This window comes from Setaria viridis, chromosome 9 (genome assembly GCF_005286985.2).
Source record: "Setaria viridis chromosome 9, Setaria_viridis_v4.0, whole genome shotgun sequence".
NCBI lineage: Eukaryota > Viridiplantae > Streptophyta > Magnoliopsida > Poales > Poaceae > Setaria > Setaria viridis.
Window position 1 is genome coordinate 1072908 of NC_048271.2, and position 15306 is coordinate 1088213.

The 15306-nt window shown below is 46.0% G+C and overlaps 3 protein-coding genes across 3 annotated transcripts; 1 reads left to right on the forward strand and 2 right to left on the reverse strand.

Annotated features, from left to right (window-relative positions):
* Positions 1 to 3107: 3107 nt before the first annotated feature.
* LOC117835115 (mRNA-decapping enzyme-like protein) lies at positions 3108 to 7665 on the forward strand. The gene is made up of 8 exons (XM_034714484.2): positions 3108 to 3480; positions 3580 to 3620; positions 4490 to 4539; positions 5066 to 5210; positions 5712 to 5765; positions 6308 to 6437; positions 6580 to 7101; positions 7297 to 7665. The coding sequence occupies exons 1-8, from the start codon at positions 3265 to 3267 to the stop codon at positions 7351 to 7353; spliced, it is 1215 nt and encodes a 404-aa protein (XP_034570375.1). The 5' UTR covers positions 3108 to 3264; the 3' UTR covers positions 7354 to 7665.
* Positions 7666 to 8526: 861 nt separating this feature from the next.
* Positions 8527 to 11789, reverse strand: LOC117836424 (IAA-amino acid hydrolase ILR1-like 3). The gene is made up of 5 exons (XM_034715847.2): positions 11364 to 11789; positions 10851 to 10976; positions 9968 to 10282; positions 9751 to 9879; positions 8527 to 9625 (listed from the first exon to the last, which is right to left on the reverse strand). Exons 1-5 carry the CDS (start codon positions 11787 to 11789, stop codon positions 9245 to 9247), a joined length of 1377 nt encoding a protein of 458 aa, XP_034571738.1. The 3' UTR covers positions 8527 to 9244.
* A 45-nt stretch (positions 11790 to 11834) lies between these two features.
* LOC117836425 (IAA-amino acid hydrolase ILR1-like 3) lies at positions 11835 to 15144 on the reverse strand. Its single transcript, XM_034715848.2, has 4 exons — positions 14634 to 15144; positions 13516 to 13641; positions 12587 to 12901; positions 11835 to 12501 (listed from the first exon to the last, which is right to left on the reverse strand). Exons 1-4 carry the CDS (start codon positions 14931 to 14933, stop codon positions 11989 to 11991), a joined length of 1254 nt encoding a protein of 417 aa, XP_034571739.1. The 5' UTR covers positions 14934 to 15144; the 3' UTR covers positions 11835 to 11988.
* Positions 15145 to 15306: the final 162 nt, after the last annotated feature.

Here is a 15306-nt window from a genome sequence, read left to right on the forward strand (position 1 = left end):
TCCTGAATTACATTCTTATTTTTGTATGTTCTTCATTTGTACATTGTAGAGAAGAGCAGAGTACAAGAAATTCAAGCATTGCATACCTGCCTACATTGATTTCTTACAGGAGATATTCCATGGTGTTGCTGTTGATGAATGAACCTCATGCATCCCTGGAGATTGAAATGAGGATGAGGACCTTGATGATGATGAGGGGGATATAGATGGCATCCAAAACAGCCCATTGAGTACTAGCAGCCGAAAGAGGGGAATCAGCACCACAGATACAACCCACCTAAAAAGAGAAAGACTCCATTCGTTAAGGTGTTTAAGGGGCTCATAGGCACCTTACAAGCTAGCAGCAACCAGGAGGCCAACACCTTAATGAAGAAGGAGGAACTAAGGAGGATGGAACAAGAATAGGAGGATCGGAAGATAGAGCAATACTTGAGTATGGCAATGGAATGTGGAGCAACAGAAGACACAGACGAGTACTACATGGCTACAAAGTTGTTTGAAAAAAGTACAACCAAATAATATTTTGCAAGTTAAGGACAACTGATGGAAAGTTGGGCTGGTTGAGGAGGTGTTACATGGACAAGACTGGGTGAAACTGCTTCGGCTGGTTGGACTGGGTGAAACTGCTTCGGCTGGTTGGGTTGTTTGTTTGATCCAATGTAGCGTGATGTATGTATGTGAACTATTTGAATGTATGTGAATTTGATTGCTTCTATGAACTATTTGAATGTTTATATGAACTACTATATTGCATCTATGAACTCTTTGAATGTTTATGCGAACTATTTAATTATTTCTATGAATGTGTTCATTCTTTGACATCTACAAGCTATCTGATCAAGTTTGTTTTGTTTGTACATGTATCTGATGATGAGGACAAGTATGTGATGAGATGTCAAAAGAGGAGGAGACAAGTTGCTGTTGTTGGAGCCATGCTCGGTATGTTCTATTTTGACACATACCTGAACAAAGCAAAGTATAGGGTACTTATAGGATCTAGTTATGAATGGGTCACTAAAACACTAAGACATAGGACATCTTGCTACAACATGTTTAGGATGAATAGGGATGTGTTTGATAAGCTTCACAATGTGCTTGTCGAGTCTTATGGATTGAAGTCAACGAAGAGAATGTCATCAGTAGGGGCTTCAGGTCTGTTCTTATGGATTTGTGGTGCCCCTCAAAGTATGAGACAAGCTGAAGATCGATTTCTTAAGTCAACTAAGACATGCAGTAGGAAGTTTGACAAAGTACTTCGTAGTGTTAGCAAGCTTGCAGTTGATATCGTTAGGCTAGTAGACCCTGAATTTAGTAATGTGCATCAGAGGTTACAATGTCCTTAGTTTTCTCCGTACTTTGATAATTGCACTGGAGCAATAGATGGGACACATGTGCCTGTTGTAGTGCCAACTGACAAGGTTGTACAACATACGGGATGCTATGGATACACCAGTCAGAATGTGTTAGCCATATGTGACTTCGATATGAGATTTACTTTTGTCGTTACGGGATGGCTTGGCTCGGTTCATGACATGAGAGTGTTCAAAGATGCATTGAACAAGTATGGCGACAAGTTTCCACATCCACCTTAAGGTACTTCCCTGTTCTATGTTCTACTCTTTCACATAGTTGCAGTCTTTTGCATGTAAGTAACATAGGTAATATGGATGTGCAGGAAAGTTTTATCTTGTGGACTCTGGGTACCCAAACCGACCAGATTATCTTTCACCATATAAGGATACAAAATATCATCTCCCGGAGTTTCGACGAGGACCAATTCCAAGAGGTAAAAAGGAGCTCTTCAATTATGCACATTTGTCACTTCGAAATGTCATCGAGCGGTCTTTTGGAGTTTGAAGGTGAAATGGCGGATTTCGCGCGACTTACCGGCTTATCCGATGGCAAAGCAAAGCTAAATAATTATCGCTTGCATGGCACTTCATAATTTCATTAGAGAGAGTGCTATGGGGGACGAGGACTTCGAGATGACGGATAATTATGAAAACTATGTTGCACCGTCAGAAGCATCGTCGTCTCAAGGATATATAGCTACTACCCAACACGGGGACGAAGATCAAAATATGAATCAGTTTCGGGATTGGATAGCCGATGGATTATTTACTATTGTAGCTCCTTTGTTTTGTAATAATGAGATCAGTGTATCCCATGAACATTACTTGGTATAAATGAATTTTTTTGGCAAAGTCGGCCAGCAGCGTGGCAAGGCACGGAAGGCAAGCGGCAAGGCAAAGAAAAAAGGTAAGGCTAGGCAGTGCGTGAGCGGCAGGAAGATGGCGGGAGCGCTGGATAGCACGGGTGGAAAAAAGGGCAGAGGCAGGCGGGAGGAGGGAAAAAGGCAGGTGCAGGCAATGATTAGGGGTAGTTTGGTCTTTGTTCAACCCATTTAATGCCCTTTAGTCACTAGAACTAAATAGGGGACTATCAGTGACTAAGGGGCCGTTTGGTTCCCTTTGCTTATTTTTAGCCCCTGTCACATCGAATGTTTAGATACTAATTAGGAGTATTGAACGTAAACTATTTACAAAACCCATTACACAGATGGAGGCTAAACGGCGAGATGAATCTATTAAGCCTAATTAGTCCATGATTTGACAATGTGCTGCTACAGTAAATATTTGCTAATCATGGACTAATTAAGCTTAATAGATTCGTCTCGCCGTTTAGCCTCCATTTGTGCAATAGGTTTTATAAACGTTTAATACTACTAATTAGTATCTAAACATTCGATGTGACCTGCGCTAAAAATACGTTAAAAATAAGCAAGGGAACCAAACACCCCCCGCACATGGCCTTTGTGTAGCTGGATTTGGTCACGAGTCTTATTCGGTATTCACAGACAGCAGGCCTTTATTTCTGAGAGGAGACAACAGGCCTCTTGAACAGCCCATCAGGCTGAAACTCTATACTGGTGGGCCTTCATTCTTGGCGACATTTAACCAAAGCCCATCAGCCCAATTTAGGCTCCCCGGAAATCTCGGAGAAGAAAATAGAGAGAATCACAACGGCAACTTTTTTCCAGTCGCTGCAAGTGGGAATGGACGCCAGATCCACTGACCAGTGGACCCAGACGAACACCGGGCTTCCGAGCCGGTGTGCGCTGCAAGCCTTTCCCGGTTCCAGGCAGAGAGAGCAAGCACAATTTTCTCTAATCCCGCCGCGGCTCAGCTCCTCCCTCCAAAAACCCGCGCGGAGAAAATTCTCGCGGCGATTAGGGTTTCCGGCGAGGTCGCGGCAATTGGGGTCATGGCGAGGGCACGCGCGCCCATGTGGCGCAGGCGCGGCGGCGGCGGCGGCGGTGGTTTGAAGGTGGCGCCCAACCTGGCGTCGGGGTGGGACCGGGAGGCCACGCGGGTGCTCAACCTCAGCGTGCTGCGGCGCCTCGACCCCGCCGTCACGGACATCCTCATCACCGCCGCGCACGTCGTCCCGTACAGCTTCGACAAGGACATCCAGGAGTGGGTACGGTACCGTTCCAAAACCCCCGCCCTCCCTCGTTCGATTTTTTTTTTCCTGTTGCAATTCCGAACCTTGATTTGTGCGCGCGCGTGTTTGCTGCAGAACCGGAAGCCGGTGGAGGGGTCGCTCTTCGTCGTCAAGAGGTTTGCACTACTGGACTCTGTTGATTTTGTCACTTGATTCTGTTGATCTCTATACTTTATGGCTTTATGCTATACTTAAGGCCTCGGTGTGACGGTGTCATTTGGTTTGTTGGGTGGATGCCTAGAATTCGTGGCTGCTTGGGTGCTTATTATTTGTAGTCCAGCAACCCCACTGTGCAGCAAATAGTAGTATGATTTAGTTGCTGGTGAAAATATTGCTGGCTTTTGTTCCCAGTTCCTACTGCCTCTGGAACAGCAGTGTCGTTTCCATGCAAGTGATTCAAGGATTAGGCATGGACGCGTGGTATTTTTCGTTGTTGCTAAACACACTGATGTCACTTTTGCAGTAGCTGCTCTTTGTCACATGTTGATATGGCTGTTGGTTGATTGAGATGTTATTATGTTGCAATTGATAAGCATAGTACACTCATATACTAGATCATTTTTCTTTTGCTGATCATGGTCCTACTACATGCTATCACTCATCTATGGATTTGGCAATGCATGTTCCTGAAACATACAAAGGTAAGTACAGACTTGAATCCTAAATAACATACACCCTGGAATATGTTCAGTAACATTTTTTTTCACTATAGGTGAAACTGTTTTTACTAAATTATGTGATGACAATTTCACCATGTAATGTGATGTTGCCAATGTTCAACTAGGTACACACTGACACTGTATTAACTATTAAGCTGATACTCTGGCATAACTAGTGACACACTGACACTGTATTAACTATTAAGCTGATACTCTGGCATAGTTGTACTTAATTTGTGAAGATGTTGACTCTATCAATCCCAAAGAGTGCAGTTCGTGTTGTCCTATCTTGCTTATTTTGCAATGATAAGAACTTATTCTTGTAGGAATACCCAGCCCAGATTCCAATTGGTTGTCATGAATCAACTAAATACAGGTATGCTTGCACACCTATTTTATTGAACACACACTTGTGCAAATTCACTCAGGTTGACCATGAAGATTGTTGAAATAAATCCTAGATTGTGGAACTGGGGGGAGCATTTGTCAATGAAAGATGGATATCAGTAAATAATCTTGTTAAGAATCTTTGCTTCCAGCCTTATCTGTTATATTAAATACATAGTATTAGATGTTTGGCTCCTGATATATTCATGTTGGGGAACCTGATGACTTAGGCCTCATAACAACTCCATTATTGAAAGTTCCTCTTACATCTGCTGTTTATGCTATTGCACAGACAGAAGCATTGCTCGCTCACTCAGCTGAAAACTTTACCAAAGCATAATTCTGGTTGTTTAAGGGAAACCGTGGTAATTTGACTTCAAATGGCACCTTGAAACGTTATCTTGGACAACCTCTTTAAGTGATTTTGCTGTTTATCTATGCTTCCTGCTTATTTTTTTTTATGTTAATGGCGACATTAAATATGTGAATTTTATGTTGTCTTTATCCTAAAACAGAAAATCTAGTCGAAGATCTCTTGACGGATTTTGATGTCGAGGTTCAAGTTCCCTACGTGATGTACTGTAATGCCGCAGATGAAATCCTTGGAATTTTGTTCAATAACCCAAAGGAATGTGAAGAAGTTGGACATCTTTTTAAAAGGTAAATATTTAATTTGTATTTCTGTTCCTTTTAATCTCATCCTCACTGGTGTCATGAATCTATTTTGAACTATCCTTTCTACCAGATGCTCACAATTATGGAAATAACCTTGACTAGTCTCAGATTTCTTGCCACTTAAGTGCTAATATTGGCATCTCACAATTGCGTGCGTGCACATCCTGTCTGATATATGAATTATTGATATACTAAATAATAATTTGTTGTACGCTGGTACTGGATCCTGTTATCATTCACTACATGGTGCACAGAAACCTCAGTTTTTCAAGCTTTTCAACCTTACATATGAGTGTGTAACAAATATATCCTGAGTCCTGAATCCTGATTGATACTAACTGTCCTAGCCACTTTTGAATTGTAGTTCCTTATTTGTATCGATTTGGTGTTACAGAATTGAGGGGGAGGGCAAGATAAGATTTTGCAAGTTTTGTGTACTTTTCTTTATTTTTATTCGTACTGATTAGCCTCACATTCAATGTACAGGATAAAGAATGCATATTCTAGGGCGTCTCCCAAGGCAAAGCTTCCTTCCAAAAGGTATATCAATTTTTCATGCGTTCCTGTTTTTATTGGAAAGAAGGCTGTCTGTGGAAATTATTACGGCAGGAGTTGCTATAGTTTACTTGTTATTTACTCTTTGTGTCTGCATCTTCTTTTACTAATCATTTCTAGCTTCATTCTCAGTATTGTCATTTCCCATATGGTCATTGATACAAAGTTAGGTTGCTGTTTCAGTCATTTTCTCATGCTAACTATAATTACCTCTTTCAGGCAGTGTGATTATTGCAATGGATACAAAAGTAGACTTTTTATAGACCATTACGTATAAGAACCACAGTGACTGAAATTATGTGAATCGGTCAATGTTTGATGTGAACATATTTATTAGACTTTTCAAACACAAGAGGGATAAACATTGAATGGCTCTAATATATTGTTGGAAAACACAGAATACAAAATACAATGTAATGTTTTGTTGAATTGATCCCCTTGAACTCAGAATATCACCACCTATATAGATGGTGTCTTGGCGATCTATGGTGTTTTGCTGAAATTATATCTTACTATGCCTATTACAGTGTGTTTGAAGAGCAGGAAGCAGCATCTGTTTCATCTGCTCTACCTGCAGCTGAAGATACTCTAGAACGGTCAACATCACTTACCATGATAGAAGATGATGTTGAAGAGTTCTTGCTAACCCCTTCGAAGGTAGGTAAACTTCCCTTCTATTCATAGCTGTAATTCTTTTCCTCAATTTCCGTAGCTGTAATTTATTATTTTCAAAAGTTTTTTATGTTTATTATGATTGTTTGCAATCTAGATTAACCATCACATTAATTTTCTCAAACAGGTAGCTGCATGTGTAGATGTGATTGGTGGAACAGGCGCAGTACAACCAAACCAATCTTTCAGGACTATTTCTTCTTCTAGTCATGAATTGCATAATGCTAGTGCACCGCAGGCTTGTTCCTTGCACAGTATGCTTCCTTCGCGAACTTCATCAGTTACTCTGAGGCCCTTTGATGCTCATAGACCACAGAGCTCCGCCACTACCCAATCTGCAAGTCTACTAAATGTAAAACCACAACTCCTTGCACCCATGGCATCTACGCAGTCAACACTACCTAATGCAGCTTCATCACTGTCTACTGTTCCTCCACCTCATCCTCCCTTTGCCAATCATCAACCACAAGTTGTACCCTTGCTCCATCCCTTTTCACTACCCACTGTGCCCCCCAATCCACCTTATGGCATGCCCTTGCTTCAACCATTCCCACCGCCTAATCCGTTGCCATTGCTTACCCCACCAGCATCTTATAGCCAGGTGATAACAAGAGAGCAAGTTGGGGCTGCACTACGGAGGCTTGTACAGGTATTCTCACTTTCTTGGACTCTGCTCAACTGAGGCCTTTTTATTTCTGCAATAATTGTTAGATGTATAGCCTTGATGGACTGCAATAATTATTACTGCAAAATATTGTATTACATTTTCACAAACGTGTCTCTAACAGAATCCCCCTCGTCTTCACTGTGAAACTTTTTCTGAGACTGCTGTTTCTTTTGGCAGAATGATAATTTCATCGATATGGTCTACCGGGAGATGGTTAAGAGACCGCACCCTTGAAGAGATTGTTGTGTCTGCGGCAGCCGTTTAGGTGCCTCATGTGAAGCCTTTTGTCAAAGCCTTTGTTGACTGGTCTGCGAAATGTAGAGGCTGAGTTTTAACAGCACTGTTTGAGTTATAGGTTGATATATGAAATGTAGAGGCCGAGGGGGTTTTAAACACCGTGCTTTTGTAGTTTGAGCCGTTCTAACTTCTAAAGGCATGCCAATGTTCCATAACATACAGGTAGCCCAGGCCAGTTGCTGCCTAACATCTGAAGTGAACTTTTGATCGAGTATCTTGAATAATTTTGAATATACTCTTTACATGCTATGGGTGAGTGTCAAATTAGAAGCTGTCTGTTAAGCCGTTCAGCTGCTTCACCCTTTTTTGGAACTGTCAAACAGCCAGATTCAGCTGGAGTTGGCTGCCTGCTCTACGCGCTCTACCAGAATAAGTGCAGGAGCAGTTGCTACTGCTGTTGTGGCATTGTCTTGAAAACAACTGATTTGTTGCTCTGTGGCTGTCTTGATTTTATGGCATGTGAATAGCTACTCGAAAAGATGTTCTCGGGGGAACTGGAAAAATGCTCGTGGTTTTAGCACGGGAAAAAAGGGAGAGCGTCGCACGGTTTCTTCTTCATTCCAATCAGCTCTTTTTTTAGAGCCTTTCCACGATGCTATGTTGGTGGGCCGCACTGGGCCGTGGCGCCGTGCTCGCCTCTGTGAAGTATGCTGAACGACCGTGGAGAGGAATCTACTACTCCAACATTTTTTATTTTTTTATTTTACAATTTTGCAGAAACAAATAGACGATCGAAAAATTTGCAGAAATAGACCTCTGCTGCTGGTTCAAACGGCGGTAGCTACCGCCATTTGAAATGGTAGTTGGAGGTCTGGATTGCGCTGGACATAGGTAGCCTGTTATCGCCGCTTCATCCGGCGGTAGCTAGGCTACCGCCGCTTGAAACGGTGGTAGGTAGCTCCCCCACCAGCAGCCTGGTTTATGTGTGTGTTGGCAGCTATAGCCGGTTGAAATGGCAACCGGCTATAACTCTATTTTTTTATTTTTTTCGTGTAATTTTGTCTGATATTTAAAAAAATATGTAGTTACATTGGAAGCACTAAATATTTAGAAATATCACTTTTGGTTGCGATATGAAACTTTATAATTTGAGAGAGGTAGAGAGGTTCGAGGAAATAATTAAAAATGAATTAACTCCCGACCATTAGATACATAGTTGTTTCCAGCGAGATCACAACAAATAGAAACGAAATTCGTGCACAACATACGAACAACAACGACTTTAGGGTGAACAATTTATTATAGATTGTAGTGGCATACGCGGCACAGATGCTATCCTAAACCAGTGCCGTTGCTAAACCTAGCATGGCTCCTCAACAACAACTCTAGGGTGAACAATTTAAGTATATCCTCAATATGACTTTAGGTATTGCCAATGGTAGATTTACAAAGTTGCGATGATTTCTCAACTTTGTAAATAGGAGCAAGATGTGATGATTTCTCAACCAATCCAAATCTCCAAGAGGTAAGTTCTTCAGACAAGAAGTGGTGCCTTCATTACTATCCTTTTACCTGCTAAATGCTAATGTATCAGGTAACAATTTGCTTGACAGGAACATTGGCTGGCCAGTTCGCGTTCTTTGTTGAGGCCACCTTTGCTGATGAAAAGTCACAGATATGCTGCTGGTCTAATACTGAGATCGAAGAGCTTTGCTGTTTCTCTTGCTGAGCTGATTTCAGCTGCTGGGATCTGCACAGAGTTTGGGCAAGTTTCGTGCCAGTTGGCTGGTGGCATATAATTGACCCTGTCTGCTGCTTTGCATGGACCGAGTGTATTTCGGAGGAGGAGTAAACCAACTGCTGGAGGTTGCACTGATCTTGAGCTAAGCTAGGTGGAGCTTGATGAGGCGTGTTTGCTCAAGTAGTCGATCACCATGGCAGCGTGGAAGGCAGCTCCGATGGGGAGCGCGCCCTCGTCGATGACGAGGTGTGGCGAGTGCAGGTGATCGACCTCCCCCGTCTCGGCATTGCAGACCCCGACGTCGAAGAAGACTGCCGGGATCTTCTCCGCGTAGAAGCCGAAATCCTCGGCTGCCATGAACTGGGGGCACAACCTGACGTTGGCCTCTCCGAGCATGCCCTCCGCCACGGCCCTGGCGTGCGCGTACATCGCTTCGTCGTTGACGGTGGCCGGGTACGGCCTGTGCTTCTCCTCCATGAAGTCGACGGTCGCCGTGCAGCGGCTCACGGCGGCCTGCCCTTCGATCACCTGCCGATCGACATGCGAAGAAATCAACTCGTTTTCATGTGAAAACTCCTACAAAATCATCTGAAAATCCCTACTTTCCTGAACAGGTCTTTTAATTTAATCATCTTGCTCCCTTCGAAAGCTACCTGTCTGATTCTCTTCATAAGGTAGGACAGGCCTTCGGTCGTCATGCTCCTGAAGGTGCCACCCAGAGTCGCAGATTCTGGAGTGACGTTGAAAGCTTCGCTTCCTTTGATGAAGGTCACGGACACCACCTGCAATGCAAGCAAGACGATGAGGCCATGGCGACGGCGCGACGCTTGTTGTAGGGGCATTAATTACATGCTGACGATCTGCACGCACCGCGGCCTGTAGGGGGTCGGTCTCCCGAGCGACGAGCTGCTGAAGGCTGACCACTGCGGAGGAAGCCGCGACGATCGGGTCGACGACGAGCTGGGGCTCCGCCGCATGGCCGCCTATCCCGGTGATGGTCGCCGTGAATCGAGATGACCCGGCAAGGAACGGCCCTGGCCTGGAGCCGACGGTGCCCACCGGCAGAGCCGTGTCGACGTGCAAGCCGAAGATGGCCTGCACGTCGTCCAGGACGCCTTCCTTGAGCACATGGTACCCGCCGGCGTGGCCCTCCTCCGCCGGCTGGAAGACTAACTTAACAGTGCCCTAAGGACGTATCAAGAAGACAAGTACCAGCAAAATGAACAATTTTACAAATTTACACTCTCTAAGGCAAAAGTTGGATATGTATCGGATCAAATGATACAATACCTGGTAAGTGATCTACCAGCAGAATTTGATCATTTCATAACATGTGAAATTGGCCTGTTAAGATGTCTCAACGGGGGCGTTGGACCATCAATTTGCAAGTCAAAACCAGACACTCAAAAGAGCCGTTGGGCATTATATTAGAAATATGCAAGTCAGATGGCTACCATGTTACCCAGAATTCCTAATAATAAGCTACCAACAAGATATAGGAGAGTTGCAGGAAATTGTAGACTGCATCTCATGCTCTCACATGTGCATATTTATACTGCAACCATGCACCTAATTCTATTTTTCAATTGTGCTTGTGCCTCCCGAAAAGCATGGAAGCTCTCTGGGTACTAGAGCATCCATGTGCAGCAATGGTCTAATCATCAATTGAACGTCAACATTAGGTTCTTATGCATAATTTTGTGTCATTGGGAAGCTCATATCATGGAGAACTAACAATGTTCAACGGTAATACCTTCAAATCGTTCTTTCGAGATTGAAGCAGCTTGGCAGCTCCTAGAAGCATTGCCACATGAGCATCATGCCCACAAGCATGCATCTTCCCATCTTCCTTGCTCTTAAACTCCCATCCTACCATTTCCTGCCAATAGAACACACGGCAAGCGAGAGGTCAGCAATCGAAATCATTGACCATCCACACCAATAGGATGATACGACAGGCAATTAGGCGAAGTGGCTACGTCGGGATGTAATAATCGAGTGTAACACACGAAATCCGCAAGAACCGATAACGAAGATACGCAAGAGAGTACTGGCAGTGACATTGACAAGAAAAGCATGTATAGGAATTAGGAGGTCGAAATAAACAAAATTGATGCCTCGCCGCTTTTAAGAAAAATATGAATTCGAAAAAAAAAAACCCCTTTGTAACATTGCGTTTGCAGTCCGCGGAAATGCTCAGATCGGGTGAGTGAATCAGGTCTCTGCAAGTCCGGATCGATCAAGAACGCGAAGCGCACGCACGAACCTGGATGGGGAGCGCGTCCATGTCGGCCCGGAGCGCGAACACCGGCCCTGCGCCGGCGGCCTCCGGGGCGGCGATGGTGGCGACGACGCCGGTCCGCGCGACGGGCCAGACGTACGGGACGCCGAGCGCGTCGAGATCGCGCCGCACGTGGATCTGGCGGCGCACGCGGAGCTGCCACTCGGCGAACTCCGGCGTGCGCGCCGCCTCCAGGAGCTCCCGCGCGAGCGCCGGCGCCGCTGCCATCGGACAGGTCGGACGGCCGAAGCAGGAGGAGGAGGAGACGGCGGTGCGAATGGTCGCGTGGCGCCCGTGGTAATCTCTCATAAACGACGTGCAAGCGTGCGGCACGTTTGCACTGCACACACTACCGCCCATCAAACTGCAGTGTCTGAAATACAAACGGCCGTTTTGAAGCCTAAAATCCATTCCTCCTGCTTTTACCTACCATAAAATTGACTCCGAAGCAACATTTTTCGTCACTATAAATGGTAAAATACTAAAATCAAACAAGTTGTCTGTTCAGCAATTTCAATGAATGACAATACACAAATCACGTTCCCGTTCGTCTCATCAGCTCTTTTGAATTTTGATGCTTGAGATGCTCAGAGCATGTTCAGGCCAATAGCTAGCCGGAGCCCGAGGCAGAGGCGTGCTTGTTCAGGTACTCGATGGCCACGGCGGCGTGGAAGGCGGCTCCGATCGGGAGCGCGCCCTCGTCGATCACCACGTGCGGCGAATGCACGTGGTGGATCTTCCCCATCTCTTCATTGCTGACGCCGATGGTGAAGAAGGCGGCCGGGATCTTCTGCGCGTAGAAGCTGAAATCCTCCGCCGCCATGATCGGGGGCCGCAGCTTCACGTTGGCCTCTCCGAGCATGCTCTCGGCCACGGCCTTGGCGTGGGCGTGCATCGCCTCGTCGTTGACGGTGGCAGGGTACGGCCGGAGCTTTTCCTCCATGAAGTCGACGGCCGCCGTGCAGCGGCTCACGGCGGCCTGCCCTTCGATCACCTCCCTGATTCTCTTCTTGAGATAGGACAGGCCTTCGTTTGTCAAGCTCCTGAATGTGCCGCCCAGGGTCACCGACTCCGGAATGACGTTGAAAGCTTCGCCTCCTTTGATGAAGGTCACCGAGACCACCTGCAAGCAAGACCGGCCGTTACCAAGGCATTGGACCATACGGAGTATAATTTACAATGAATTTGCAGATTCATTCTGAACGTACGGCGCCCTGAAGCGGATCGGTCTCGCGAGCGACGAGCTGCTGAAGGCTGAGCACGGCGGAGGACGCAGCGACGATCGGATCGACGGTGAGGTTGGGCCCCGCCGCGTGCCCACCTTTCCCTGTGATGGTCGCCGTGAACCGAGCTGATCCGGCGAGGAATGGCCCAGGTTTCGAGCCGACGGTGCCAACTGTCATTCCCGTGTCGACGTGCAAGCCGAAGATGGCCTGCACGTCGTCCAGGACGCCTTCCTTGAGCACATGGTACGCGCCGGCGTGGCTCTCCTCGGCCGGCTGGAAGACAAGCTTTACTGTGCCCTGAGGATGATAATCAAGATAGGTAATTTTTTAATCCTGGTAATAACTGATGATTTACTGGAACAGTTTTGTTGATTTCTGTAACTTTTTAAAAGGCAAACTGTTCATTTCACGACACCTAAACCTGCTGCAAAGTTGGCATGTCTTATAAAGGTACTCGTTGAGGCTTCTGACCATCAGTTCGAACGGCACTCATCACAGCAGTTGGATAATGAATTTAGGACTTAAAAATTCAGATGGCTATAGTTTAAGTTCCAGAATTCCCAACGGACATGTTCTTTGTGGCAAATTAAATTCATCTCATGCTTCGCGTGCGCAAATTCACATTGCAAGCATCAGGATGAAGTTGCACAAACAAAAGCATGGATGCTTATAAATTTGTCAAGAAATCATCTTGCCATTGTTGGAACCAGCTACAGGAATGGACTTCTCATCAGTTGAAAGTCAACTTGAGTTTTCTTAAGAACATGGAAATTTAGCGTGTCAATTTGCTCCGATTAAATTATCTTGTAGGTGAAGCAATTGGAACCAGAGTTTCAGAACTCTAAAGTGAATTGCAATGATATTGAAATTTTCTGAAGACGAGTCTGAACCCTGAAAGTGGACAAGAGTACCTTCAAATCGTTCTTGCGAGACTGAAGCAGCCTAGCAGCTCCGAGAAGCATTGCCACATGAGCATCATGGCCACAAGCGTGCATCTTCCCATCTTCTTTGCTCTTGAACTCCCATTCTACCATTTCCTGCCAATGAAGCACATGGCAAACGGAAAGTCATTTAACCAAATATCTGATAGGATTACATGCACATATAAAAAGTAATAAGGAGCGCCAGAAAATGTTTTATCACGTCCTGCTGACACCATGGTCTGCTTGTTCTCTCTGTTTCTAGTTCAGTGTTATGTTTTTTTGCCCCTTCTTTGAGATGCTGTCCAGTGGTTTTTCTGTCTTTTCTTTATATACAATAAATGATGCTGCCTATCTTCAATCATTTTTATGACGCGACAAGCGAAGCAATTACCGATGGCTGCTTTGTACAGTTGTTATCAGTCGCTACCAAAGCTTACTTGACGGATAGCACAAGTATCTTTCCCCCCCTTTTTTGTCTTTTTTTAATTGATGCTGTTTAGTTCTACTGAAAGCCTGAAAATTCAGTGTATCACCCAAGGATCTGAAGCGTCTTCAATCGGTTACATGAAACGACAAGGGAAGCAATTAACAATGGCTGTTTTCTATAGTTGTTAGTCGCTATCAAGCTAGCTTGCTTGACGAATAGCACAAGGATGTAAATAAGTTACCATGTAAGCTCAAGCTACATTTCAAAACCGTGTGCGTGAGCCCGATAGACCCGTATTGTAACAATTCTACTCATTCTTCTTAATACAAAGGTACGCAGCTCTCCTGCGTATTTTCGAGAAAAAAAAGACGAATAGCACAAGGATCATTTTTTGGAGACCATACAAGAGACGAGTACCGGTGACGTTGATAAATGTCAAGAATGGCATATTTGGGCTGTATAGGAGTATAGGACGTAGGAACAAACAAGAGATTGACCAGTTGCAACATTTTTTCAATGATGAGTTTTTTCCCGCTCTTCACAATCTAGCTTGATGCGAATTTAAATCCGCAAAAAAAAAATACAGGTTCGAATTCGATCAAGCCATGGCAAACAAATGCGTTGATGAGGCAGTGACCTCGGAGCTCGGGATCAATCACGGAACCGGAGGCGCACGCACCTGGATGGGGAGCGCGTCCATGTCGGCGCGGAGCGCGAAGACGGGTCCCTCGCCGGCGGCCGCCGCGGGGCCGGCGATGGTGGCGACGACGCCCGTCCGCGCGACGGGCCATATGTACGGGACGCCGACCGCGCGGAGCTCGGCGCGCACGAGCTCGCTGGTGCGGTGCTCCTCGAAGGCCAGCTCCGGGTGCTGGTGGATTTGGCGTCGCACGCGGAGCTGCCACTCCGCGAACCCCGGCGCTCGCGCCGCATCCAGGAGCTCCCGCGCCAGCGCCGGCGCCGCTGCCATCGATGCCATGCCGATCGAGACGCGAGCAGAGCTTAATTTGGCGGGCGAGGGGTGCTGACTTGGTGAGGTGTCGCCGTGTCGGCGCTGCTTGGGTATGGGGGCTTTGCTCGCCTGCTCGCGTTGTTTGTTTCCGCGAGGGATCCTCGTCGGTTTTGATCCGCCGGAAAGGAGAGCGTCCCGCGTGCCGCCCGTGGTAAGTGGGGCGGACACGCCGGATGAGAGAGAGGTTGGCGAAGACACAAGTTGTTGTTGTATTCTTGGGACGGCCCATTTTGTTCGGATGCGGAAAGCCCAGCCCATAATGACTAGGCCGAACAAAACAAACGCAAAGACGCGCGGCGGTGGAGGCTCAGATAGAAGGAAGGGCCCAGTGACACGACGG

Bases quoted from the DNA above. Each gene is read 5' to 3' on its own strand.
- LOC117835115 (XM_034714484.2), top strand. From the start codon at position 3,265: ATGGCGAGGGCACGCGCGCCCATGTGGCGCAGGCGCGGCGGCGGCGGC. The intron at 3,481-3,579 runs GTACGGTACCGT...TGTTTGCTGCAG, and splicing joins ACAAGGACATCCAGGAGTGG to AACCGGAAGCCGGTGGAGGG. The intron at 4,540-5,065 runs GTATGCTTGCAC...ATCCTAAAACAG, and splicing joins CATGAATCAACTAAATACAG to AAAATCTAGTCGAAGATCTC.
- LOC117836424 (XM_034715847.2), bottom strand. From the start codon at position 11,789: ATGGATTTTAGGCTTCAAAACGGCCGTTTGTATTTCAGACACTGCAGT. The intron at 10,977-11,363 runs GTTCGTGCGTGC...TTCTATTGGCAG, and splicing joins TGGACGCGCTCCCCATCCAG to GAAATGGTAGGATGGGAGTT. The intron at 9,626-9,750 runs GTAGCTTTCGAA...GTCGATCGGCAG, and splicing joins TTATGAAGAGAATCAGACAG to GTGATCGAAGGGCAGGCCGC.
- LOC117836425 (XM_034715848.2), bottom strand. From the start codon at position 14,933: ATGGCATCGATGGCAGCGGCGCCGGCGCTGGCGCGGGAGCTCCTGGAT. The intron at 13,642-14,633 runs GTGCGTGCGCCT...CTTCATTGGCAG, and splicing joins TGGACGCGCTCCCCATCCAG to GAAATGGTAGAATGGGAGTT. The intron at 12,902-13,515 runs GTACTCTTGTCC...TATCATCCTCAG, and splicing joins CTCGCAAGAACGATTTGAAG to GGCACAGTAAAGCTTGTCTT.